Source organism: Phoca vitulina, unplaced genomic scaffold, assembly GCF_004348235.1.
Source record: "Phoca vitulina isolate PV1807 unplaced genomic scaffold, GSC_HSeal_1.0 scaffold55, whole genome shotgun sequence".
Classification (NCBI taxonomy): domain Eukaryota; kingdom Metazoa; phylum Chordata; class Mammalia; order Carnivora; family Phocidae; genus Phoca; species Phoca vitulina.
Genome location: NW_022589758.1, coordinates 1,070,117 through 1,096,414, shown reverse-complemented (window position 1 = coordinate 1,096,414; position 26,298 = coordinate 1,070,117). Strand labels below are relative to the sequence as shown.

Sequence of the window (26,298 nt, the reverse complement as noted above, 5' to 3'; positions counted from 1 at the left end):
TGGTGTGAAATACATGGATAGATGCAGCAAGGAATAAAGGGTTGGCCAAGAAGGCAAATGATGGATATCTTGGACACTGAGCCCCTTTACTTCCCTCATCTTTTATCTGAGTATTACACATAATACCTTCTGGCTTCATCTTCTGGGTCTTATGTTTAAAATAATCTCCCTACTCACTAAGCCTACTGATAAGTGAATTTTATTAGAAAATTCTGTTTTTATGATGTATTTAAATTTTACAAAAGCTTCCTGAATGTCTGGGTGGACTTTCCTGATAGTAAAGAGGACCATCAAGACAAATCATCATGGGGCGGCTGGGTGGCTCAGTTGGTTAAGCATCTTACTCTTGATTTCAGCTCAGGTCAGGATCTCAGGGTTGTGAGATTGAACCCCATGTCTTGGGAGTCTCTCCTTCCCTCTCCCTCTGCCCCTCCCCCTGTTCTCTCTCTCTCTCTCTCTCAAAAAAAAAAAAAAAAAAAAAGACAAAACATCAAAAATCTGGTGCTGTTTTCCAGCTTAATGATGACTATACTGAGGACCAGCCCATGCCAGGGGCAGTGACTCCTCTGTGGGAGATGACAGAGCATGACTTGACCAAAAAAAGAGAGGCCTTTGGATGTGAGCTTACCCTGACTACCTTCCTCTACACCTGTAAAACTTACTATTGGAGTAAGGAAGTGATATTTCTCCTTGAGTGCACGGGTAATTTCTCCATCTGTCCTCATGACATTGCTCTTTTCTGTCCTTTCTGTCCTCTCTGCTTCATCAATTATCTCCTATGTCTCTTGTACTTTCAATCTACTTTTCCCTCATATCACAAATGCATTCTTTTCATTTTAATATAAAAACAAACAAAACAAAACAAAAGCCTCTCTTCTCTCAAACTCTTTAAGCCAATATCTGATTTCCCTTTTTCTCCCTGGCATTAGTCTTTTAAATGAAAAGTCTACACACTCTTTTCTCCACTTTCTGAAATCTCATTCACTCGACAACCAGATACAGCCTAAGCTTTTGTTTCCCTATTCTAGAGAAATTTTGCCCTTGCTAAGGTTAAAAAATGTCCCAGTGACAAAATCCAATGGTCTGTTTCCTCACCTCTTTCTATCCAACGGTCCTGCTGCACTTGGCATGGTTGATGTCCTCATCCACAAAACTCTCTCTTCCTTTAACATCAGTGACTACATCTTTTACTGGTTCTCTTCCAGACTTTCTGATGACTGCTTCTCAGTACTTTTTGTTGAGTCCTTCTCTTCCCCCACTCCCTCAATGTCCATGTGCATGTAAGTCTCATCCTTACTCCTCTTCTCTATTCTTTCTACACTTTAACACTGATCTTAGTTGATACTGTCACATTCTCATGACTCCCATTCTTACATTTCTAGCCCTGACGTCTCTTCTTGGCTTCAAATTAACATTTTTAACTGCAGGTTAGACATCTCTGTGTGGATTTGTAACAGTCATCTCAAAAACATGCCCAAAACTGAACTCTTATTATCTTCCTCCCTCATCGGCTTCTTCCTCTTATATCTCCTCTTTGGGTAAACAAAATCACCATCTGCTCAGTTGCCTAACCAGGAACCTTGAGTCAAACACTATTCTTTCTGTTGTACCCTCCATATCTTGTCTAATGCAATTTGGCCTTAAATTTATCTTGTTAATCTGGCTTCTGCTTTCTAATCCCATTGTCACTGCCTAAGACTAAACCTTCACTATTTCTCCCTTGTGGGTGATTGTCATGGCACCCTGATTCCCCCTCTTTCTAGTATACCATTTGAAAGGTATCTTGAGTTATCTTCTTAGAAACCACATTTAATTATGCACCTTCTCTGTTTAAAAATCTTGATTGCTTTCCTGTTACCTAAGGTTAAATTTCAATACCTTAATGATCTCCTTAATACTCTGGCCCTAACTTCATTCTCTAGCCTCATCTTCTATGCCCCCCTCCTTTTACTTCCTCTAGGTATACTCATCTTTTGTTATCCCCCAAGCTAGCCATTTTCTTTCTGGACATCGAGAGTTCCCTATCTGAAATTCCTTTTTTCATTCATTGAATACCTACTCATCTCTCAAGACCCAATTCAAACATCACCTCTTTTATGAAAGCTAGAGCTACTTTTTTTTTCTCCTCTGTAGACTGACCTCTCACATATAAAGGACTCTCCAAAGAAATATAAAGATCATCATTAGTAGTACGTGCCTTAGATGGGCTTCCTAGGCTTTGTGAAAATTTTTTGTCCATTGCCTCATAATCTGGGAGAATCCTACACCTTGAAAGCCACTCTTTGATTTTTGATGAAGCTGGAAGACGAGGCTCAAAAGGAGAATTTTAGAGGAGAATCAACCACAGGCTCACTGGTTGGAAGGAGTTATGGGCTATAACCCCGAAGGGAATCTGATATTACCTTAGCAATTGGAACTCACTGGCAATTCAGGTATATCCAGTATTCACAATGAGTATCATTTGGGTACATTGGTTTTATTTACTAAAACTGCAGGCACTGGATAGGAAAGTTGCCTCAGGCCAGTGGATCCTATTTGGGTATGTTTGATGCCACTATACATCCCTATTCAGAACTGGGCATGGAAAATAAAGCTTTTTATACGTGGGATGTTGACCCTGGAATAGTGGTAAAGTAGAAGGAGATGGGATAGAAAAGTTGGAGGTTAGAATTTTGGTAAATTAACAATTCTCCTTTTAATTCTCCTCTACTTGGTGCCTAGCACAGTGACATATGCACAATAAATGCTTGATATTTATCTATATGTGAGTGAATCCACTCACTCAACATTAAACATTTATTAAGCTCCTACAAAGACAGGAAATGCATAAAAACCTGGGACTTCAAAGATAAATTAGACTCACCCTGTAATAGAAAGGGGGGGCAGTTATGTTAAAAATACATTCAATGTGCGCTGCGCATACTTTCTCTCTCTCAAATAAATAAATAAATCTTTAAAAAATACATTCAATAAAGTATTGCACATTGAGTGTCTTTATCTTCATTCTTTAAATGATGACCTACATTCTACTCCATCCTAGGTTTTACATATCTGGAAATGTAGAGTTGCTTTAAGTCATGTCTGGCAACAAAATAACTTTTTCCTTCCCCCTAAATAACAAGAATGGTAAACAAAATTCCAGCTGTTTTCCATTCTGAGAAATGCATAAGGAGCCAAATGAGATAACGTATGGGGGGAAACTTCATGCATTTTAAAAGAATCACGAATATTACCAGATAATAATTTATTATTTTAGTTTAATTGTTCACATCCAACTTTGCTTTAGTATAGATTCTAGGAATAAAGATTGGTATTGTAAGTTTTCCTATTCATTTGATAAATGTTTATTGGCCTGACCTACTGTCAGATGTTGGGGATACAGTGGAGAATGAGATAAGCCCAATCTCTGGCCTCCTTGAACTAGTCTAGGAGTGAGAGAGACAGGAAAGCAGCCAATCACAACAGAGATTATAGACTGAGCATGAAGGACAGGATGGACTTAGTAGTTGAACAGAGGCTTTCTGGAGGAAATGATACTGATGCTGAGGTCTGTAGGATGAGTAGGCATTAGGCTGCTGTAAAGGCAGGCACAGTGCAGGTAAATGAAAGTACAAAGCACCACAGATAAAAGGTTTGAGGAACAAGAAACGGGGCATTGAGGCTGGAACAGAGTGGGAGGGCATGGCTGGAAATGTGGAATGGTCATTTGAAATGGACAATATTGATTCTCCACCCAGGTTCCTTGGGTCCCATTTATCATTTTGTGCCTCTTACCTCAATGTGCTTTCGCTTCCAGTAGCCAAAACTTGTGGCCTTTCACAGAGGACTGTCCTGGGGCTACGGGAGGTCACGTGAAAAGAAATAGACGCATTTGGGAAATTTACTCTCCCCACCCACCTATGTACACGCTGAGGGCAGTCTTTACTCAGTAACTGACAGAGGGGAATATGAAAAGCCTCCTGCTCTCTTGCCTCCAGTCAGGAGAACCCCGGGATACAGCTTACACTGAAGTTTCCCCGGAAACCCTGGGGATCAAGTTGACCCCGCCCTCTGTTGGACTTTGCCTGAGATCACACCCATACTGGGTTTCCTCCCATTCTTTTCCGATTTTATCGCTCTCCTACGTGTCTCTCCTGCTCGCTTATCCTTAATAAATTACTTGCACACAGGGTCTGCTTCTCAGAAATCTAACCTCAGATAGATGTAGTCAAAAATCTAACTATGAAGATCTTTATAAGCCATGCACAGGTGTATAAAGAAATGATAAGTCCCAGGAGAATTTCAAGAGTCATGAGAGGCCTAGAACATCGAGGATACTAGTATTTTGAGCTCTGCACTCCCTTGGGTGACAGCTCAGCTTGCTTTTCCTGTGCATTCAGATAAAGATATAGCCAATCAGGCACCCCAGAGCAGCTGCACTATGAATTTTCTAAAAAAAGTATAGGAGTTTATTTCTGATCTTAGCTTGCCTTTAGAATCTTTTTATTATCCATTCTCTACTTCTTTGCCTTCTTTGCACCTGCCACATCACCCCTCAGCAGTAAATAACTTTTTTCAAAGGTGTCATTTTGCAATTTATATGGCATATTTCACGATGTCACTGATGGACACTTTTTGTTAGTACCCTCAACTGTGTTGCTCTATCGCTGAAGCAGATAATTTATTCTGACATTTATATAAAACGTTAGACACTGAGGGATACCTGCTCACTGGAGACTTTACATATGCACAGTTTATTATGGCACATATTGTTAGCACCTGGGTCCAGATTTTTATATAATAGTTTTCTTTTAATGTGTAGAGGAATGAGAAAGGTCCCATGGTGGAGGACTCATAATTCAATCATGGAAGCTTCATGTGTCAATCCACTTCCGCCATGCTCCACAAAGTTTCCTTCACCTAAGCTATTTTGCTGTTAACTGTACATTGGCACCTCTTAAATGAACTCAGTTGGGGTGAGTGGGTGCTATGGAAGACTCCAGGGGCCCTATGCAAACCTGGTTTCAAAAGTAGGCAGGAAATAAAAAATGTGTGTGTAATTATGCTGTTTGCAGAGTCTGTTTGACAAGTAGAAATGTGGAATTTTTTCCTTGGGATAACTGTGTTCTCTTGCTGAGGAAATCCTTTTTTTTAATGAGATTTAGGATATTTGCCCCAAGTCACAAATTCATACACTTTGCTGAAAGCCCAGCATTTTATAAACTTGGTTGGCATCAGGAGATCTATGGAACAGGAAGCCACCTGCTGGGTTTTAAGTGGGAATATTTGTTCAGAAGATTTGAATAAAGGATGAGCTTAAATGAGGCATATGTGCCTAATAAACAAATGTGAATATTGGAAATGTAGGTAGTACTTGGGGGGAAATAAAAGGAACACATATCCCAAACTGTGGGTAATTCCTCCTATTTTTGGAGAGCTGGAAAAAAATAGGCCTGCTAATATAGGATTAATTTGGTAAGGATTAGGTTGAGTATGCTGCTGGCCACAGAGTAGTCATTAACTCCAGAAAATGAAATAGGGATATTCCAGAGAAAATAAATACTGAATAGTGTAGCAACTTTGTTAACAAGCTATGATCTCAAATTTTAGAAGACGCAGAGTGGCATTTTATCTATCAAAAATCCTCCTGAAAAAAATGGAAATTCTGGTGCCAGTTTTCCTATTTATGAGGCCTGGCATTGGGCCTATGTGACATCTCCTTTCAAAGAGGCATGATCTCTTCTTAAATTTTTATATTTTGGGAAGATACTATATACTTCATTTTGAAAGCAAATCTCAGAATCCTGGAGAAAATGTTATCTTCTTGTTCGTATTCCCTGACTTCTGTAACTAAGGATTCAGCCCAAGCCATCTCCTCATCCCTTAATATATAATGCCACTGTCTGCCTCCTAGAAATGGAGAAGCAGCAGTGACATCAGGAGCAAATGATAGCAAGGAATTTGAGCCAGGCACCCAGGCTATATAAAACAAAATTTAACGACAGAGTAAGCAAACTGTGTGTAGGTTAAATAACTTTGTTAATCTTCACTCAGTTCCTCTCTAAGGTGCCGTATATCTAAGACTGCCAACCCCCAATCACCAGAAAAGCTTAAAAATTGGTATCGCATTATCTGTGGGTTATACACTGGAATGTTAGCAACACTAATGCCATCACTGTGGATACCTTGAAGCAATGTTTCAAATAAAGGACTAGTCTCATACAGAATGTGTAGTGGCTCCATTATCAATATATCTTCACCTACTGTATGAAATAAGTGTCATGGATCAGGAGCCATTGGTTAAATCTAAGGTATCTTTAATGTTTCCCACCCCCTACTTTGTTCTCTATATTCTCCTAAGATCCTGGAGTAAGAAACAGGAAGAAAAAAATCATACTGGGTTATTTAACAAACTCTCTCAGAGAAAGAATGGGGGAAGAACTAGTAATAAAGTAGTGATTTAGTGATTATTTCAAAGACGTTTCTTTCTGCATCATCTTTATTGAAAACAATTTTCAATAGTTTTTCCTGGGAATTTACATATCTAAGTATGAAACATGATTAATTTTGAGAAGACTAACTTAGAATGTATTTTATTGCTAATAAACGAAGACCTTGGTCGTAAATCTACACAAGTTATTTAAGATAAATCTTGCATAATTTCAATTTGTTAAATGTGGGGAGTTTTTTTAGTATGGATTCAAATTTGAAAAATTTCATTTCAAAGAGGTGATGGGGGAAAAATTCTAAACAAACAGTTGGATGGAAATTGTACAAGCAGAAGATTTATCCATCTTGGAAAACTGCCTGAAAGAGAAGATGGCGATCCAAAAGGAAATTCTTCATACAGGCATGAAACTTTGTCAGAGCCTGCTGAAGAAACGTCTTCAGTTCAAGGTTAAAGGCCACTTGTTTAAATATGTATTGGTTATTCAGCATTCAAGAATCTTAAAGACTAAAACAGAAGATTATTATCAGATCAAAGTATTTTGCTGTATTGACTGATGTCTTTTCTTTTGTCTTCAATGTTTGTTTTTTCAAAATGCCACTGTTTGCTCATTTATTCATGTAAATGAAGCAGGAGATAAATAGCTTGCAATAATATTTTAACTTGTACAGTAATTCTCTTGTGGCATCAGAATGCTAATGTTGACCATGTATCAAAATGAAAGCCGCATTTACTGAATGCAGGGGCATTCTCACTCTTATGGATGTTATCTTTCCAGCAGAGCATCATAGGTTTCTCATCATCATCATCACCAATTTTCAGGGCAAAAAAAAATCGTTTAGATTTATGGATTTTACCAAGACCACATTTTCCAAGGTGTATTCCATGATATACCGGTTCCCTAGAATGTTACTCATTTAAGAAATCCATGATCAAATAAGTATAGGATAAGCGCCTATGTAAAAAAGTTTTAAAAATATTTATTTGTGTATTTTTACTGCAGGTTTTCTCTAAACTTTTAATATGCTAATGAATATTGGAACTCTCTCAGAGGTTGTTTTGTAGAATTTCCCATTCTTATTTTCCATTTTTCCATTTTAAACCTTTTATCTGAGAACATTTCGTAGGATTAATGTTTTGAGAAATATTTTTGACCAGATGCTGAACTAAAGAAACATGGCAGCTACTTTTCCCAGAAGCAGCCTCTATACATGAATTTGCTACCTCTAAACTGAAAGCAAGACAAAATTGTAAATGGCTGATTTCTTCAGTAATCCCCTCATAAGTTTCCTGAGTCTTCACATAGAATAATGATCATCCTTGAAATATTGGGAGTTGAAATAAGATATGGGAAACTGAAAAAAATCTGGACAGAATTAATATTTCTCAGATGAAAGACCAATTCCCTAGGAAAATTGGATGTATCCAAGTTCTTCTGTGGGTGAATTAATAATTTATAAAAGCACATACCCCAGAATTTTAATTTAGAATATAAAGACCAGGGACTATCAAAGTTGGAAGTGACATAGACATCTTGGCCCAAATTCTTTATTTTTAGAGATGATAAAAATGAATCCTAGAAAGGTTAGGTGGCATGCTCCAGGTTACAGCTGACAAAACTAGAGTTAAAACCAGGCCTCATGAGTCTCAGTTTAGATTTTTTTTCTCCTGTGGTATTCCCCTCCTCCCCCCTTTATTTGGTAAGGCAATCCCTGGTACACAGTATCTTGGGAAAAATACTACAAGAAAGGTATTATCCTTCAGATATAAGGACAAAATTTTCTCATTCTGGTCCTGCAGGGCTTAAACTTCGAGGAGTTATGAATTTGTTCAAGTGAGTATTTTAAGATCCCATCATTCAGCAGTTCTGGAAAGGTAGAGCTGGAGAAGTGTGGGGCCCAGGTATGTGCCTTTTTAACAGGACTCAGGTGGCTCTAGAGCAGGTGTTCTGAAAAGCGTGGTTTAAGAAAGACATCTGGTTGGTTGCTCATTTGGTTTAGTCTTAAATCCTAAATCCTTTGCCTTCACATAGTCTATACAATGCTGAAGTACTAAAACCAGAGTTAATTCAAAGGAAAAAGTAAAATATAAGAATTCCATTGTGAGCATTGCACAGTGTATTTATAAATTATCCTGAATCACATCATCTAACGAGTTGCTACAGTGTGGTTTGCCAAATGTGTGTATCATTCACTTTTCAGAGACTTTGAGTTTCAAAGCTAAATATATTGACCCCTTGATCCTGAATACATTTTTGGGCAAAGAATGCTTTTCCTAAGAGAAAGCCTGATAAAAGAAATCTCAACTGCCTTCTTAGACATGAAGTGGTTCTTAGAAATCAACATTTTGAAGTATTTAAATGTAAATAAATCAGGAAACAATAGATTATATTATCATCTATATACACTTGGGTTTTAAAAATGAAAGAAAAATTATGTGGCAAAGTGGTTCTGAGATTTTCCTCAAGTAGCAGAATTGCCATGATAAGTAGCTGTATTTCAGGTGCAGTAATCAAACCACCAAGGAGTGGCAAACAAGCAACTGTTCCTTCAGCCTTGCCATTTCTTTGAAATGCACACTACTCTGCTCCTGGTCTTCATGCTCTTCTAACCTCCACCCAATCTTTTATTCTTCTAACTCTCTACAGCTCTATGTAGAACAGAAGAGCACAGAGGGAAAAAATGTGTCTCAGAAATGCTGCCCCAAAGAGACTTGGCATTAAGTCTTGTGCTCAAATCTAAGCCCACAACACATCCCAGCATAAGGAGCCTGGAGGGGATTGCCATGGGGCAAGCACAACAATACAGTATTGGAAAACATATAAACATATTAAATAGCCAGGAAACTATATTATTTTCATATACTCCACAGAAAACTCTTTCACTCTCTCTCTGTCTCCCTGTCTCTCTCTGTCTCTCTCTCTCTCTCTCTCTCACACACACACACACACACACCAGTCCATTGGTTGTGTCTCTTTCAGTTGTCTGTTTAGGAGAAGGAACTATCACCTTACATTATCTTCCTCTCTCTTCTCCGCCTTTGGAGGTATCATTTACTGTTGGGATAATTTATCCAAACAATATCCCTCTCTCACTTCCCTTCTTTCCCAAGACTGATCAAGGAAGGCTTACTAAACTGATTATCAGTTTTGGAGATGTCTGCTCCACCACCTGAAGGTTGATGGATGGCTTTGCTCCTGTGTTGGCTCTGTGTTGATTATCTTCCATTTCCCGCCCAGAGACATTCTCTTCTCTTTCCTGTTCTTCTCTGTACCTTGGGAAGCTGACCTTTTGGGTTTGCATCTTTGAGCTCCCTTGCCCTCTGACTTCTAGTTGGATTTGGCCAATGAGAGACTCCCACAAGAAAATGAAATACAGGAGGGAAGTGAGGTCAGAATATTTATTCTCTAGCTTTCTCCTGCTAGGACAGTACAGATTGACTACATTGCTCCACAGATCTCATTAGGTGGCCTGTCTATATAGCCACATTCTCTACTTTCTGGTAACCACTCCCCCGCCCCTTGCCTCTTCAGGTCTCTTGTTGATAGTCCTGGAGTACTACACTCTCCTTTTGTGAGAGTGTATTATTCTCTCACACCCCATTGGAGTGTGCCATTTCTTTCCTGCAGAGGTCCTGGATGTTACAGCATTCAATTTACAAATTATATTCCAGTTTTTAGTGAGGTGAGAACTGACATTTAAAAGCTTAAATTTTGTTTACCACTGTATACTTAGCAAGTAACGTGGCACCTGGCACATAGTAACTACTCACTATTTAAGAGGAACAAACAAATGAATTGTGTGTTTAGACTCCAATATGAAGATGTAAAACTATTACATGTAATTTTTTGTGTGCCCACATAGATGCTCCTTTGCCACAGATTTATTCTATTGCTTTGAAAATGCATGGGCAGGTGTAGCTTATTTTTCCTCAAGAAAATAAGCCCCCCTCCCATTAGAAAAAAAAGAAGAAATCGAAAACAAAACTTAGGGGATTCCTAGGTGGCTCAGTCGGTTAAGTGTCTGCCTTCAGCTCAGGTGATGATCCCAGGATCCTGGGATTGAGCCCCGCATCAGGCTCCCTGCTCCGCGGGAAGCCTGCTTCTCCTTCTCCCACTCCCCCTGCTTGTGTTCCCTCTCTCGCTGTGTCTCTCTCTGTCAAATAAATAAATAAATCTTTTTTTAAAAAAAAGCAAACAAAACTTAGGCAGTCACATTTGTGATAACTGCCTATTGACTTTCCATATTTTGACTTGATCCAGGATTTTCTTTTGCCCTCTTGGATAAATGTGTTAAGAAAACAGAGACACCATTTGGTATACTCATGTTCATAAGGAAATGGTGGGTACACAAGCTAGGGCATGAGTCCAAGGCAGTGCCCAGCTTTCCTCTTTTACTTGCCCCATGACCACACTTGGTTGGCTAGCCAGACTAGACTCCAAGAGAGTAACCCAGTGGCTTTATTTTTAAATGTCCTGCTCACTTAAGAATACCACTTAGAGACCTATTCCTTTTGTGCAGGTCCTTCCTTTAGTGCATTTCACTGGCGAAAAATGTCTGCAATCACTCACAAGTGTCCAGAGTAGCCCTTTCAAGAAAGAAGTCAATGAGCAAATGCTGTGTGCCACAGTCAGGACAGCCTCATAGGTGTTAACTCCAAAGAGAACCCAGAACACTTCCAAAGACCTTGTTGTTATGAGGCTTGATCAACTATATTTCCATTTTTAAGACCGTATTGCAAACGTGTATCTAACACACCAAGAAAAATATTCAACACCACTAAGAACAAACAAATGATGATTTTTTTTTTTCTCTATCTCTAAACCTGATCGCCCTAACTGGACACATTCTAATGTCCACTCATTAAGGACCAGGATACCCTGATATCAATGCTGTAATCTTTTTTAAAAAAAAATGAAGTCTCAGATTATCAGTAAAATGTACTGACTTGTCCTTCAAGATGGACAAGCAAGCACTATAGAATTTAGGATAAAATGTTTAGGCTCTTTCAGTAATGAAAATTAAGGATACGAAGTTACCCGGACTCAACCAAGGAGCAATGCAATACATTTTCAAAAACGAAATTATGGGCCTCCATTTCTATTGCTCTTAACCTGCCATGTTGTAGAGACCAAATGTTCTCTTCAAAATGCATATTGTAAAATAAGAAATCAATTCTGCATGCTTGTGCAGTAACCCTTGAAAGTGCAGTAACTGGACAAGAACATACATAAGAAATGACAGTCATATATCTTCAGTTAAATTTAGGGTCCTTCTTTCTAGGACTAAGTAAAAATGGTTCTTTCTTTTACTTGGTTCATTTAAAAATGAGTCCCAGAAAATAATCAGGGATGGGATTTGAATGAATAAAGATAATTCCTTCCCACAAATGGCTCCCTCTTTGTTTCATATTTAGGAATATGAAATAACTCTTTCAGGTTGGAAATCTTCCCACCAATCGAATAAAAGGAGAACAAGCTGAGACACATGGCGTCTATGTTCTGATTAGTGCAGCAGAACTCTAAGGTACTAGAACTTCTCTGATTTGTTTTTTTTTTTTTTTTTAAGATTTTATTTATTTATTTGACAGAGAGAGAGAGAGAGAGAGAGAGAGAGCACAAGGGGGGGGGGCAGCAGAGGGAGAGGGAGAAGCAGGCTCACCAACCAGGGAGCCCGATACAGGGCTCGATCCCAGGACCCTGGGATCATGACCTGAGCTGAAGGCAGACGCTTAATGACTGAGCCACCCAGGTGCCCCTCTGACTTGTTTTTTTTTTTACCATTAAAAAAAATCAAGCAATTATAAGGCCCCAACCACCATAAAGGGTTAGCTTTGACAATATATCATCAGTGTCAGTTACAAAAGAGAAATGAAGGGGTGCCTGGGTGGCTCAGTTGGTTAAGCGACTGCCTTCGGCTCAGGTCATGATCCTGGAGTCCCGGGATCCAGTCCCACATCGGGCTTCCTGCTCGGCGGGGAGTCTGCTTCTCCCTCTGACCCTCCCCCCTCTCATGCGCACGCGCGCTCTCTCTCTCTCTCTCTCTCATTCTCTCTCTCAAATAAATAAAATCTTTTAAAAAAGCAAAAACAAAAGAGAAATGAGGGACTAGTAATAATTTAAATTATTTGCAATAAACTTAATAGTTAAAAACAAACTATTCAGATGCATGATCTCATTTGATGCTCAGAACAACTCAGATGAAATGGGCAAAGGCAGAAGAAAACCTAAAGCGTGGAGAGGTGAACATACCTTTTCTCAAAAAGGACATGAACTTGGGTTTTCTGAATCCACGTCTAGGACTCTTTCCACTATACTACTCTGTCACCATGGAATGGAAAACATATACTTTGCCAGAGTCTATTAGAATAGTAGATGTCTCCTTCCTGATGTCACCTCAAATCCCAGATAAGCATCTTGTAGGCCCATAGTAGCAGCCTAGTATATACAAATGTGTTGGTTGGTGTTCATAAAGCAGAGAAAAGCTAAATTGTGACACAGCCAATGGATTTCAGATGTTCAAAAATCTTCATCAATGTCATTTCTGAACAAAACTGTCATATATAAATTTCCCTTTGTTACCTCCAGCCTTTCATTTCAATAATACTTTTCCCCCTTTTATCTCCTATTGTCTTGTTCTAAAATGGCTGCACTCTTTCTGTAACTTCCTGCACTCAAGTCAAATACTTCTGATACTTGCAAGCATTCTGTTCTTTTTCTCAGAATCCATAGTAACATCCGATGCCCGCATCTACCAGGGTGATCAAAGAAATGATCATGCTGGGGCTGCATTATCACTAACTGTGAGAATCACCCTTTCCAAATGTCCCTGCTGGACATTTGTGCTCAAGCCACCCCCTACAGGGATTGGCAAAGCACAACATTTGAGCTTGAGTTCCACTTGGCCACAGACAATAAATAGAATTTCCAAGGGGAGAAAACTGAACCTCTAATTTTTTTGAAAGTGGATCTATTTCTACTTGTATCTGAAACACCTCTTGAGCTGATAACTCCTTAGAAAATGAAGGAAACCATATTGCATGCAAATGTAGGTTTTAATGTCACACATCACACTTTCAAATTTAGGTCTCCAGACATAGAAAAAAATTAGTGTGCATGGCATGCATAAAGAAGTGGAGTGAATAATTATCTCCTGGCATTATCCATTCCAGATTCTATTCCAAAATGAATGCTATAGTGGAATGTATTTATTCACATTGGGATGAAACTTAGGATATAACTCTAAGTTAATTTTATTTTCAAAGAAAATTTCGTTAAAATAGATAAAGGCTTTGTTTCAAAGAGACAGAATCGGAACTAATGCACTTTGCCCAGGTTTGAGCATTTCATTTGGCCTCCTTAAAAGCTTAATGTTTCAAGTGGCATTCTCAAGATACAATAACACTGACAAAGGAATATCTGATAGAATGATGGAGTAACGCCATGATAAATCGACTGACAATGAGACAAATCACCCAAGTGGGGAAAGTGGCCCCTCTGTTGACATAGAATCAATATTTACCATGGTTTCAGAACCAGGTAATTGTGAATGGACATAGCTTGTGTTTTCATCTGAACTGAAGATTTTGAAAATTTATGTTTTGACAAGTTCCGACCCAGGTCTCTATGGATCTTACAGATGGAATGCAATTGGCAACTCTGACTCATGACTTTGTTTATACACTTGTGCTTCTGCACATCAGAAAAGCTATTTTTTTCCCTGTAGTTTCTAAGAATGGCTCTCAATTACAGAGCCTAAGTCTGATTCATTTCTGGTCCCCTTTTCTAGCTTACGTCCATTTTTCTTCTTGTATATGTGTCCATTATAACATCTTTCAGAGTCCATCAGAGATATGGAATAGACATGAAATATTTTACTGACTTGAAAGTATGCAGGAAAGATTCCTTCCAATAAGAAAAATTATGCATATACATTTCCTTTTCCCTTGCCAGTGTATGGCAGCAAGGAAAACAGAGAAGAACTAATATTTAATAAGACATCTAGAAAAGCCATTTCCTTTACCTCAACAGCCCATATTTCACTCTTGCTTTTATTTTTGTGGTCAGATCTTGCCCTTCTGTCTTCTTATTAATTATTATTATTGTTGTTTTCAACATCATCATCATGTTTATTGTTATTATAGCAATTTGGTTTTTTAGCATTTACAGTGTGCCTGTCACTATTCCAGATACAGTCACATTTCCCAATCACCCTTCATTTCTACCTACTATATAAAATTTCTCATTGGTACATTGCTAATCAACTATACTAAGTTACAGTAAGTACTATAGTGTTCTTCCTAGTATCCTCACTGTTACAAGTTCCTTATTATCTCTTTTATTTCTTTCTTCTCAGCTCAGCTAAGATCATCTTTGCTAATCACTGTGACCACTGGTTGGTTCCTCAAAAGTTCCTACCCTCAATTTCTACTACAACTAATTGGACGCACTAATCTTCATAACTGATCTACATTTTCCTCTATATCTTGTTCCTTATTTCCTCATTCTGGAGAAAAGAATGACTTCGTTTCCCTACATTGTGTATGTGTGCATATTTGTGTGTGTGTGTGTGTGTAAATATATATAACGCTCTCTCTCTCTCTCTCTCTATATATATATATATAGATCTCTCTCTCTCTCTCTCTGTATATATATATATATATATATATATATATATATATATAACTCTCTCTATATATATATATCCCTGCCTTCTCAGATGCAGTGTTGGGTGGGTTGATAAAACATAAATATGCAAAAGAACCATATTAGACATACAAAGTTTCATGGGAATACCTAGGAGTTAAAATTATTTTACTCTAAAATAACGGGGAATGTTTTACATCCAGGAAGAGCTAAGATTCTCTGAATAAAGAGAATTGTGGGAGCTGTTAGGTAATTAATCTGATATAAATGGTTCATGTAAATAAAATTTATGAAAGAGGATCAGGGTTCATTGATGTGGAGAGTTAAAAGGAGTGGGAGACAAAACTCAGTGAAGTCCATTAATGTTCAAGTCTTAAAGGATATCTACCCCATTTCCCTTTTATAAGTCTTTAAAACATCCTGTGCTCAGGTCTTTAAGTGGTGGAAAGATCTCAAAAACATGGCCATGCTTTCCTATACTTGATATTCTCTCCATTTATTTATCCTTTAGAATCATGAGAAATGCCATCTCCAAAGGGTGACATCCCCAGAAGAACCAGAAAAAAAGCTGTGTGAAAATGATTGCTCATTCTATGTGGTCATTTAAAGTAGCAATGGCAACATGGGTGTTTGTTTTATTACTCTGCATTTTTCTCCCCTTTTGAAAAGTGACTTCTAGAATATAATGAATAATAGCTGCTATTAAACAAGACGCTCATAAACTTGAAACAATTTTCCATCTCTGGGCCTTCTCTACGAAACCTCCCATGAATAGCTTAATAGGAAATCATCTCTTCATTTGTTGGAATCCTGTAGCATTTTTTCTGTACTTCTTAATGTTACTTAACTACTTAACTATTTCTGTCTCATAATGTATATTAATTTATAACTATTCATGTAACATCTACTCTCCCCACTAAAATTTTTGACAGTAACACCCAAACCTGTTTCATCTCTCAACTTTTCAATGCATGCAGTAGTTGGTATTTCCCATATAGTTCAGACTCAGAAGTTATTGAATGACTAAGTGAATAAATATAGGAATGAGTGGTCCCATTGAAAGCTCATTCTCAACTTGTTACTCATAGGATTTTATTTCAAATGTTGACTTCCAAAGCAATGACCACAAAATTAGTATGAAATAGGATGAGCATGAAAATTGTTTTCAGGAAAATTGAGCTTTGAACTTAGATCTGTTGTTTCTTTTGAAAATACTCTATAAATCAGATATACTTGTTTTGTCAAAATTATGACATAGCTCTTTATAAAATGTGCCCTTAGCTGGGTATATTCAGAGGTGTAGCATTTAAAGAAGAAATGAATCTAGAATTTAGTTTTCATGCTCATATTTGCAAATAATAAAAATTACTCAAAACTCAAGGAAAGCAATCTAATTAAATTGCTAATAAGCAAAATCAAAGCAATGGAATTACAACATAATATCTAGAATATTATAGGATTCTTCTTTTATAAAATATTATAAACACTCCACAATGCATTATGTTAAATTACAAGATAAAATGCAATTGTCATTTAAAATATGTATTTAAAAACTAAACCATCAAAAATAATTCATTCATTAATAATTGGTTCTTATTTCATATAAAAATAAACCAAATAGATAAAAAGTAATTTCTACAGATGATTAATTACATTTTTATAACATTAAATAAACAAAAACATCAAACTTTTTGGTTTTTTTCTAATTGAACAAAGAAAGTATCCACCATCTTTGACATGTGCACTTTACAATTCTATGATCTTTGTTAATGTTAGATAAACAATTTCAAATAAACAATTAAAATGTTTAAACAAAAAGAAACCAAAAATTTCTGATATTTTCAATTAGAGTCTCTTGCCACAATGTTGAAAAATGAGAGAGGCTTGAAAGTGTGTAAAATGGCATGTTTTATATTGAGATTTAAACTTCACTTTGGGAGTAGGTATTCAAAACGAAAACCAAAGATTTTGAATAATCATTGAATCCTGTATGAATCCTGGTAGACACTCATATAAGTCAAATCCATCATTTACTCTTGGATTCATTTCTAGTCACACTCCCACTTAAGATAAAATAGGGAATGTAGCAACAATCTCTGATATTAGTTTTCTTTGTGGAATAGAATACAAATGAGGAAAGTTTTCAAAAGTGGCAAACAATATATAAAATTCAAACTATTAAATTGGCTAGCTCAAAAGAATGCCAAAATGAAATGAATACTATACTATTTTATAATAAAAAGCCCTTAAAACTTATTTCAGATTATTCAAACATCTAGATTTCCCACAGGCTTAATATAAATTTAAATGGGGGGTGCCTGGGTGGCTCAGATGGTTAAGCGTCTGCCTTCGGCTCAGGTCATGATCCCAGGGTCCTGGGATCAAGTCCCGCATCGGGCTCCTTGCTAGGCAGGGAGCCTGCTTCTCCCTCTGCCTCTGCCTCTCTCTCTCTCTCTGACTCTCATGAATAAATAAATAAAAAAACAAAAAACAAAAAAAAATATAAATTTAAATGGAGCCTACCTTTAAAATTTGGCCTGATTCTTGCATCGTATCCTGATGTCCTTCCCATTAATTTGTCCAAGAAATCTGAAGGCGATAGGGTCTGTGAAGGCTGTTTTCCAGACCTGGAGTCATGGTCTTTGCAGAAAGCCGTCCTAAACACATCATTAACTTTTTTAGCAACAATTCCATTCTCATTGCCTGAGAACTAAGGCTCACAGAATGTTTGACATTATGTTTTGTTAATATACGTGATAGTAAGAAGAAAAAGAAAATTACAAACTCTTTGGTCAACTTCTGAATTTGTACATTCTCTAAAGTTAACTTTAAATGATGAGAGTTAGAAATCCTGAGTCATATCTCCCATATGTCCAAACTGTAGCCATAAAGATGTTTAAGATGATACAACATGCATAGCTTATGTTGTAGATTTTATGGACATATAGTTAAAGCTGTTTCTTTCTAGACTCATCAGAGAAATGAAGATGATAATTTCTAAAATGTGATTGTCTTAAAATCATTCCCCCATGACTCTTAAACAATTCTTCCAGCATTTTAGCCCTTAATATAAGTCCTCTACTTTTTATTAGAAATATATAATACAATGGGCAGAACAAAGTAAACAGTGAACTAATTATTCCATTGCTTATTTTCTCACCTGCTAGATTGTATTCCTGCTGTCAACTATTAATAATTTTCAATGCATTGCCTAAAAGAAAAGCTTCACGTGGAAATTTAACTTCATTCTAAAATAGGTCAATAATGAGTGTGTCTGTACTTCTATTACCTTATCAGATGTTATTTATATATTAGCATTTAAATTGTTCACTCTCCAGTAAAGTATTCATGAAAAAGAACTTCTAAATAATTTTCTCTTCTGCATTATCAAAAACACTAAATGTTGACTGGAAAATTTCTCATACTTTCATTTTCCTTCAAGGACTTATAAAAAGAACCTATTTGGTTTGTAGTGAAATGAATTCTTTCACAATATACATAGTGGTTGACTGAATGTCTATTTCTTCGCTAAAGCATAATATTTTATAAGCTTTGTTTTTAGTAGTTTAACAAATAATCTTGTTAATTCTATCACTGAGAAAACACCACATTTTTGCCAGTTTTCAAGGTAGTATTAAATGCAAAGTATTAAGTGCAAAGAGAATTTAAACGTTTGGTAGGAGTTAAAAATTGATACAATTATCTAAAAATACTCACATTCCCATATGCAGATTCATCTGATTAATCAAGTATTATTTAATTATGATGGTGGTGGTGGTGGTAATGAAAGTGATGATGATGATGATGATGGTGATGTGCTTCTAATGAAACCCAGCCTATAGTTTTTCTTAATCATAGTAGGTGTGAACCTGAAAGGAACATAGTGGGTTTTCCCAGTACTCATAACATTAGCTATATGTTCCATTTCTCTTGGTTCTGTGAAAAAATACCATAAAATGTGGTGAAAATTAAATGAGGAGTCCTACACTTTGTTATATGAACATCTCCTGTCTCTATGCTGTCTTAGAACCTCTGCCATTAGGATGGCTATTTCACTTACTGGTAATCATCTGATACTTTGAAGTATAAACTGATTTGATAATTTATAAACTAGGTAGAAAATGCACACATGAAATAATGATTTCCCACTTATTTTAATTATGCATAGCCCATTTCTCATACACAGATAAATACAAAGATGTCATATTAATCAAATTTTGGTAGTCATTCAGTTTCCAAATATACTGAGCAATGGAACATAGTGGTAAAATGAGATTTTAAATATTTTTGATGTTTCAAGAAATTTCCTGAATTGTAGTGCTCATAGTATGCATCTAGTTGCTGAAACACAATAGAAGTTTCAAGTTGACTAAGAATTAGGGTTCTTTTATATTTTATATAAAATGAGCATGCTTCTTGTAAATTAATCCAATCACTTCCACCATATGAGAAGCATTGCATCCAATAATCATTTTAAATGACTTTCAGAAGAATTTGAAAGCAAAAAAAAAAAAAATCATCATTATATAGAAATGTAAAGAGCATGCAACTCATTAGACTTCCTTAATATCACATTGCCTGTGAAAATGTGTGAAAATGCATAGAGTGGGGTTATGGATCATAAAACTTGCCTTTGTGAAAATTTACCACCCTCCCACCATAATTACGCCTTTTAAAAGAACAAAAGAAATCTAACTCTCCTCTATAAAATTAAAATAATATGGTCCAGGGCATAGAAAAATAGATAAAAAATGTATGACACGTTCTCTTTCAAACAGTTTTCATGGGGAAAATATCAGCATGCAAAGTCGTTTCACCTACCTGAAGTGGTTTGTCTCTAAGAAAAATGCAAACAAGGCTGTCAAAATGTTCACTAGCTGCCGGTTCATTCCTGTTTCTGTGATGCTTGTGGAAAATATCCCCGAAATGATTCCAGAAAAAAGCTAGGACAAAGTATCTATTTATTGTCCAGATTCGAAATCTGGCAGGAATCTAGTTTCCTTGAAAATCAAAAAGAGATTTGGGTTTGTACAGTTTGCTGAGAAAAAACAAAAAGTGCCAGTCCTAGGCATCATGGTCAGGTCAAACCGGGGCTCAGGACCATCAGCTAACCAAGGAAAGACAAAGCCTTAGAACTGATGGATTCCCCAGCTGCTTTTCCCGAATAATAAAAACGCCGCTACCTTAATCGCATCACCATGCAAAGGGGGCTGGTGACAATGCCATGCTGGAAGTCGGGTTGCTGTGGCTTTTGTTTTATGTCCTTTCTGTTTAGCAAATCCCTTTTCTCTAGAAAATGTTCTCTTTTTAAAAGAAGTTGTAAATGAGAGAGAAGAAAGGACTCTGAGCGCTGAAGTGGGCACGGGGGAAGAGGGCAAAATTGCTGAGATCCTGTGCTGGAATGAGAGCTACAGAAAGAGACGGGAGACGTGATCTTACCCAGCCTATAAATTTCAGCACTCGGACAGCTCCTAGCTCTGAAGTGCGCATGTTTCCTTTTTCAGTCGCTTGGGGCGGGGGTCGGGGAGAGGCATTCAAGAGGGGACAAGCCTGATGTTCAAAGGCAAAGAGTGGCTTGCTGTTCAGGGAAAGGGTGCTAAAGGGGGGTGTGATGACAATCAGGGAAGAGCAGAGGTCAGGGTAGACGAGGAGGGTGAAGGAGGTTAGTGTCTGACCCCTAGAAATGCGAGTCTGTCGGTGGGTGGGCGGAACGGGAGTTTAAAGCAGAAAAAGGAATCCGGTTAAGGAGCGGGAAAGGGAAATTGGGGGAAGCAGAAAACAGAATCCGGAGTACTGAAATTATAATAGGGGAGTGGGTAGTTCACTCCTTGTCAGTGGAACCTAGAGGCAAAAGAGGAGTCCTGTGCTGAAGAGGAAGGGACATTCTCTTGACATAGACAAGTCCGTGCGCAGAAAAAGGTTCATGAGGATCAATAATTTAATTTAGAAGCCCTTTATGCCTTCCTCGCCTCTTGAGTGTTTTCGTTTGATTTTAGCCGCCTGCTCCCAAAGGATCGCTACCTCTCTACTAGGGAAAGTCCCTTCCGCTGAGCTTTCTTCAGTGGCTCAAAATCCTTGGGCATCCTATTCAAGTCAATTTGTAGAGGAGTAAAAATACAATAGGCCAGCAGGGGGCAGTAGCAATCTTTTTCTGCCCTGATTAAAGGTTAGAGTAGGGCTTCATGTAAGAAACAGAAAGGAAGGGTGCGACTGAGGGTTGAGTTTTCATCTGTCCATTCCAGATGTTAATCACCAGGGAGGTCCATGCAATAAAGTGTAGATGTTCTCCTAAACTGGCTAAGGAGACAGAAAATAGTGAAAGTTTATAAATCCTATACAAAAGCATGACAGGTAATCTTGTTTCAAAGTAAATTTACAAATATTATTATTACTAAAAGAGGAAAAGTAAATAGTTCAATGCAAATAATTAGCAGCTTCTGGTAAGGGGAAATGAAAAATACGTGTTCTACCATGAGTTGGGTGAGTAACCTACTATTTGCCTGTAAAATATATCTCGTTAGTCACCTAGGCATTCTACTGCAGGTCTTAATTTTAAAACAAAATGATTAGTTTTTAGTCCATAAATGACTAATCTGCCCTTGGATTAAATAAATACCATAGCAGAGTAACAAAAGATTCTATATTTTTAAAAAGTAGATTCTGAAAAAAAAATTACTAAGTTCTTTTTGCCTTTTAATGTTAATATAAATCACCTGAGCATCCTGTTAAAATGCATATTCTGATCTAGTAGGTCTGAGATGGTGCCTTAGATTCTGCATTTCTAACAAATTCCTAGCTGAGGTTGATGCTGCTGGTCCACCCATCTCACTTTGAGTAGCAACAGTCTATATGACCTTTTATCAGATTTCTGTCCTACCAAGACAGTGAGAATATAGGAACCTCTCTTTAGATGAAAAGCAGCAAGTGCCCAAGCATTCTGCTTACATACAAAATCAATTATTTGGATGTGTTTTTTTTAGCTATCAAAGCCCAGAAAAGGTGATTCAGTTTAAAAGGAAAATAGTATAGTGTAGTGTGAGACATCCCTGGACTGCAGCTTCGAAGCTGTTCACTTCCAAATTCATCCACATGGAAACTCTAGACCTGATTTTATCCCTGCAGTCCTGACCCAAAAAATAAAACCAATTCTTGGAAATATATTTCTTCAATTGATGCTATGGAAAAATCATATAAGAATTTTTTGTGCTCAAGATTCTTTTCAAAAGAAAAAATATATATGTAAATGTAGAAGAGAATGATTTGTCCCAAGTTTGTTTGAGGCTGTAATGATGCTTAAAGTAACACGGTCTTTGCGAATCATTTCTTTCAATGGCAGAGTCTTTTTATTAACCAGGAGTGAGGTGAGTAGGGAAACCTATGACAAAGAGAGGCTCTGACCAGCAGCATGAAATCACAGCATTTACTATTTTAAAGTTGGAAGGGACTTTAAAGAGGATCTAGTCTAGCCTCCTCATTTTTTAAAGATTTTTTATTATATTATTTTTATTATTTGAGAGAGAGAGAGAGAGAGCGTGCGCACGCATGAGCAGGGTGAAGGGCAGAGGGAGAAGCAGACTCCCCACTGAGCAGGGAGCCCGATGCGATGCGGGACTCGATCCCGGGACTCCAGGATCATGACCTAAGCTGAAGGCGGACCGCTTAACCAGGCATCCTAGCCTCCTCATTTTACTTTTCAGCTCTTTCCAATTTGGATTCCAGCTCTATCAATCCACAGAAACAGCTCTGACTAAGTCTTACAATGAATTCCTTGTAACTAAGGCCAAAGGATATTTCTCTGTTGTCATAGTACTTGACATTTCCATGGCCCTGAACATTATTGGTCTCTTTTCCCTTCTTTTTTAAAAATTAGTTTTATTTTATTGTGGTAACAACACTTAACATGAGATCTATTCTCTCAACAGATTCTTAAGTGTGCAATACAATATTGTTAACTGTAGGCACAATGTTGTACAGTGGATCTCTAGAACTTATTCATCTTGCATCACTGTAACTTTATACCCATTGATTAGCAACTCCCCCACTTCTCCCCTCTTCTCCGTCCCTAGCAACCACCATTCTGCTCTCTTGAAGTAACTTCCTCCCTTGACTTTGTGATGCAGTGTACTCCTAGCTTGCCTCCATTCTGTCTTCTTGGCAGGCATATCCTACTCTACCTGGCTTATAAAAGTTAGATTCTTAAAGGCTATATTCTAGGTTCTCTCTTCTTCTCATACTATACTCTCTTAGACAATATTTTGCACATCCATGCCTTCTATTACCCTCATACACAGATGGCATGCAAATATATATATTTCTATCCAGACCTGTACATCCAATTGCTTCCTAAACAATTCCTGCTGGATGTCTCAAAGGCTCCTCAAATTCCCCATGTCAAAACCAAACTTTTAATACTTCCTCCAAATACATTCCTTTTCTACTGTGCCTGTTTCATTGTTGCCAACCAAAAGCCAAGGCATCATCTCTAAGACTCCCTCTCCATCACCCACCATATTTAGTTCTTCACCAACCCCTATTGATTTCATCACTCCTATGTTTCCAAAATCTGTCCACTTTTCTCCATATCAACTTCCACAACCCCAGTTGAGCATTCCTTATCTCTTCTTTGTATTGTAGCAATAGTTACCTTACTGTCTATCTGAACCAACAGCTGATCCTCCTCCACCTCATTCTATACACTCTAGCCAGAGTGGTTGTTTAAAAATCAAAATTTGATTATATCATACCCCCTGAATAACACTATGACTTTCCGTTGATCTTTGGGTAGAACAAAAAAACTACATAACGTGACCTAATAGTTCCACGTGGTCTGGCCCATGCCTACATTGTCCTTCATCTTGTCCCCTACTCATCTCATTTCTCCCCCTATAGCTATATTGGTGTCTTTTTACTCCCTCATGCTGTCCATATTGCTTAATCCCAAGGAATGTGTATGCCTCCCGTTTTGTCTTGTTAATATCAACTTATTTTTCAAATCTCTGCCCAAATGTTATTTCCTCAAAAAGACCTTTCCTGACCTATCAACCCTCCCTATGATAGTCTTCCTTAGTACTCAGCAACTCTGAGTCAAAGAGCTTGTATTTTTATGTATACATATGTATGATTAATTACTTAAGTGATGAGCTTTGTAATGGACAGGGACAGCATCTGTATTAGACCATCATTGTATCCTCATACATTCACTGATAATGATAATAATCACAATGGTTTTGATGATGATTAGGATACAATTTTTAAAATGCATCCAGAAGTGCTGCTTAAACAAAACAATATATTTAAATATGTATAGTTTTGTCAAAAATTGTCACAAGGAATTAACAAATGAAGAACTATGATTATTTGAAAGGAAACCAAGCTCAGTGGCTCATGAGTCTATAGCATGAGATGAAAATACAAGTAAGAGACTAGGAATCTGATATCCTTGATTCCGGTTCCAACTCTGACACTGATCAATTATGTGACCTTGGGTAAGCCATTTAATCCCACTGAGCCTCATTTTCATCGTATGTAAAATACAGATGATAATATTGCTGTGTAAAATACTACTATATGGAATACTCTTGAAAGTCATATGAAATCATAGCTGAGGATGTGTTTTTAGGCTCTTAATCTCAGTTCTTAACATCTATTGACTGCTAAAATTCATGTTTTGACTTTATCCCTTGGGCAGTTCCACTTTCAAGCACAATAAGTCTCGGGAGCTTAGAAAAGGTCTTATTTGCAATGCAATGGAATCCTGAAGTCGAATGCACCTATGCTTCTAAATCACCAAATTACAACTAGTTGAGGCATGTGGCACCCTCATTTTGTATTCTTCTTATCAAAGCAATGAGAAGATTCTGACCCATCCTATAATGTCATAAAGATCAATATACAATATTTGGTCTATATGATGCTGCAAATTAAAAATTCTAAATAGATATAAACAAATAGAGACATGTCTTATGAACATCAGCATTGTTTGAAAATCAGTATCATTTACTAACACTGATAAACTTCTAACATAAACAATGCTTTATCATTTTCAAAATACTCATACTATGTGGTAGGCAGAACAATGATTAATCACAATTTTCTTTCCAATGAGGAATCTAAAGTTCATGTACGTTGATCAATTGTCCCACGTTCACATGATTATTAAGTGACAAAGTCATACTTTCTCTATTTACTACCCAAGTGAGCACACTTATTTTTCATTGTATGTATGATTGATCTTATTTTTGAAGTCACTGAAAACCTACTATATACCTATTTTTAAACTATTTTTAATCACTGTGTTTATTATTCCATTGTAATAAGTGCCCCTTTCTTGAAGGCATTTTGGTCTCCGTCATATTGAGATGCAGTTACCCATAAATGACAAATGAAAATCCATTATTAAGAGTCTCAAAGTTGATTTCCTTAGGGAAAGAGTTCAAAGATGTCTAATATATCAATATCCTACATCAGGTTTCCTTGACTCTTAAGGGTCTTCCTGCAGAGAGATGATCTTCCTCAAATATGGACATTTTTTCCTCCACTTAAAAAGAAGAAGTAGAGATTAAGAAAGGGTTTGTTAATTTACAATTGACATCACCCAAGAAGCAGAGGTTTGAGGCAAATTAGAGAGGGCAAAAAGTTGTTTTAACAAATCTTTAGTTTCTTGAGGATGCTTCCTTACAGAGAACAAGTAAGTCAGTTTCATCTTGATACAATGCACCTTCTGAATTTTAGGAGAGATTCTCTTGCCTCTAACAGACCCTTTTCTCATTATGGGGCCCTGGATCAGAATGAATTTCTGGATAAGAAAATCTTCTGACACGAGGACGTGTGGTCTTTATGATATTTGTTAAATCATGTGGCTTGTGAGATTAGTGATTAATGATTGCCATTGTTTGACTATATATAATAACTCAGGGATCAGGTAGAGAGTCTACCTCTTAAGTCTGAGATCTCTAAGCTACCACTACAGGGTCAACAAATGGCTTTCAACTTTCATGGCCACTCACGGGCCCATACGTTCTTTATCCCCTTGCAATGGTTGTGTTAGAAATGAAAGGAACACTATAGAGCCCACTTTGTTGGATTAAATACATTGCTAGGAGGATGGGCATTTAAAATGTAAGGTGAAAACCAAAGCATAGTTCATGTTGATTTATGCAGGCCGCCAGAAGCACTAGTACTGATGAATTTATAGCAGTTTTCAATGGCCAGTATTATCCACAGAGCA

General features: G+C 37.2%; 1 protein-coding gene across 4 annotated transcripts in view; it reads right to left on the bottom strand.

Moving 5' to 3' along the window:
• Window positions 1-20,533, bottom strand: part of GLRA2 (glycine receptor alpha 2) — a 176,201-nt gene extending 155,668 nt beyond the window's left edge. For 2 of the 4 annotated variants that reach the window (XM_032389608.1, XM_032389610.1), the window contains exons 1-2: window positions 19,893-20,504; window positions 17,595-17,728 (exon numbers count right to left, since the gene is read on the bottom strand). In XM_032389608.1, the coding sequence (XP_032245499.1) occupies window positions 17,595-17,728; window positions 19,893-19,960 (202 nt within the window). In that variant the 5' untranslated portion in view covers window positions 19,961-20,504. The other 2 variants (XM_032389609.1, XM_032389611.1) reach the window with 2 other exon arrangements.
• Between the last annotated feature and the right edge of the window lie 5,765 nt (window positions 20,534-26,298).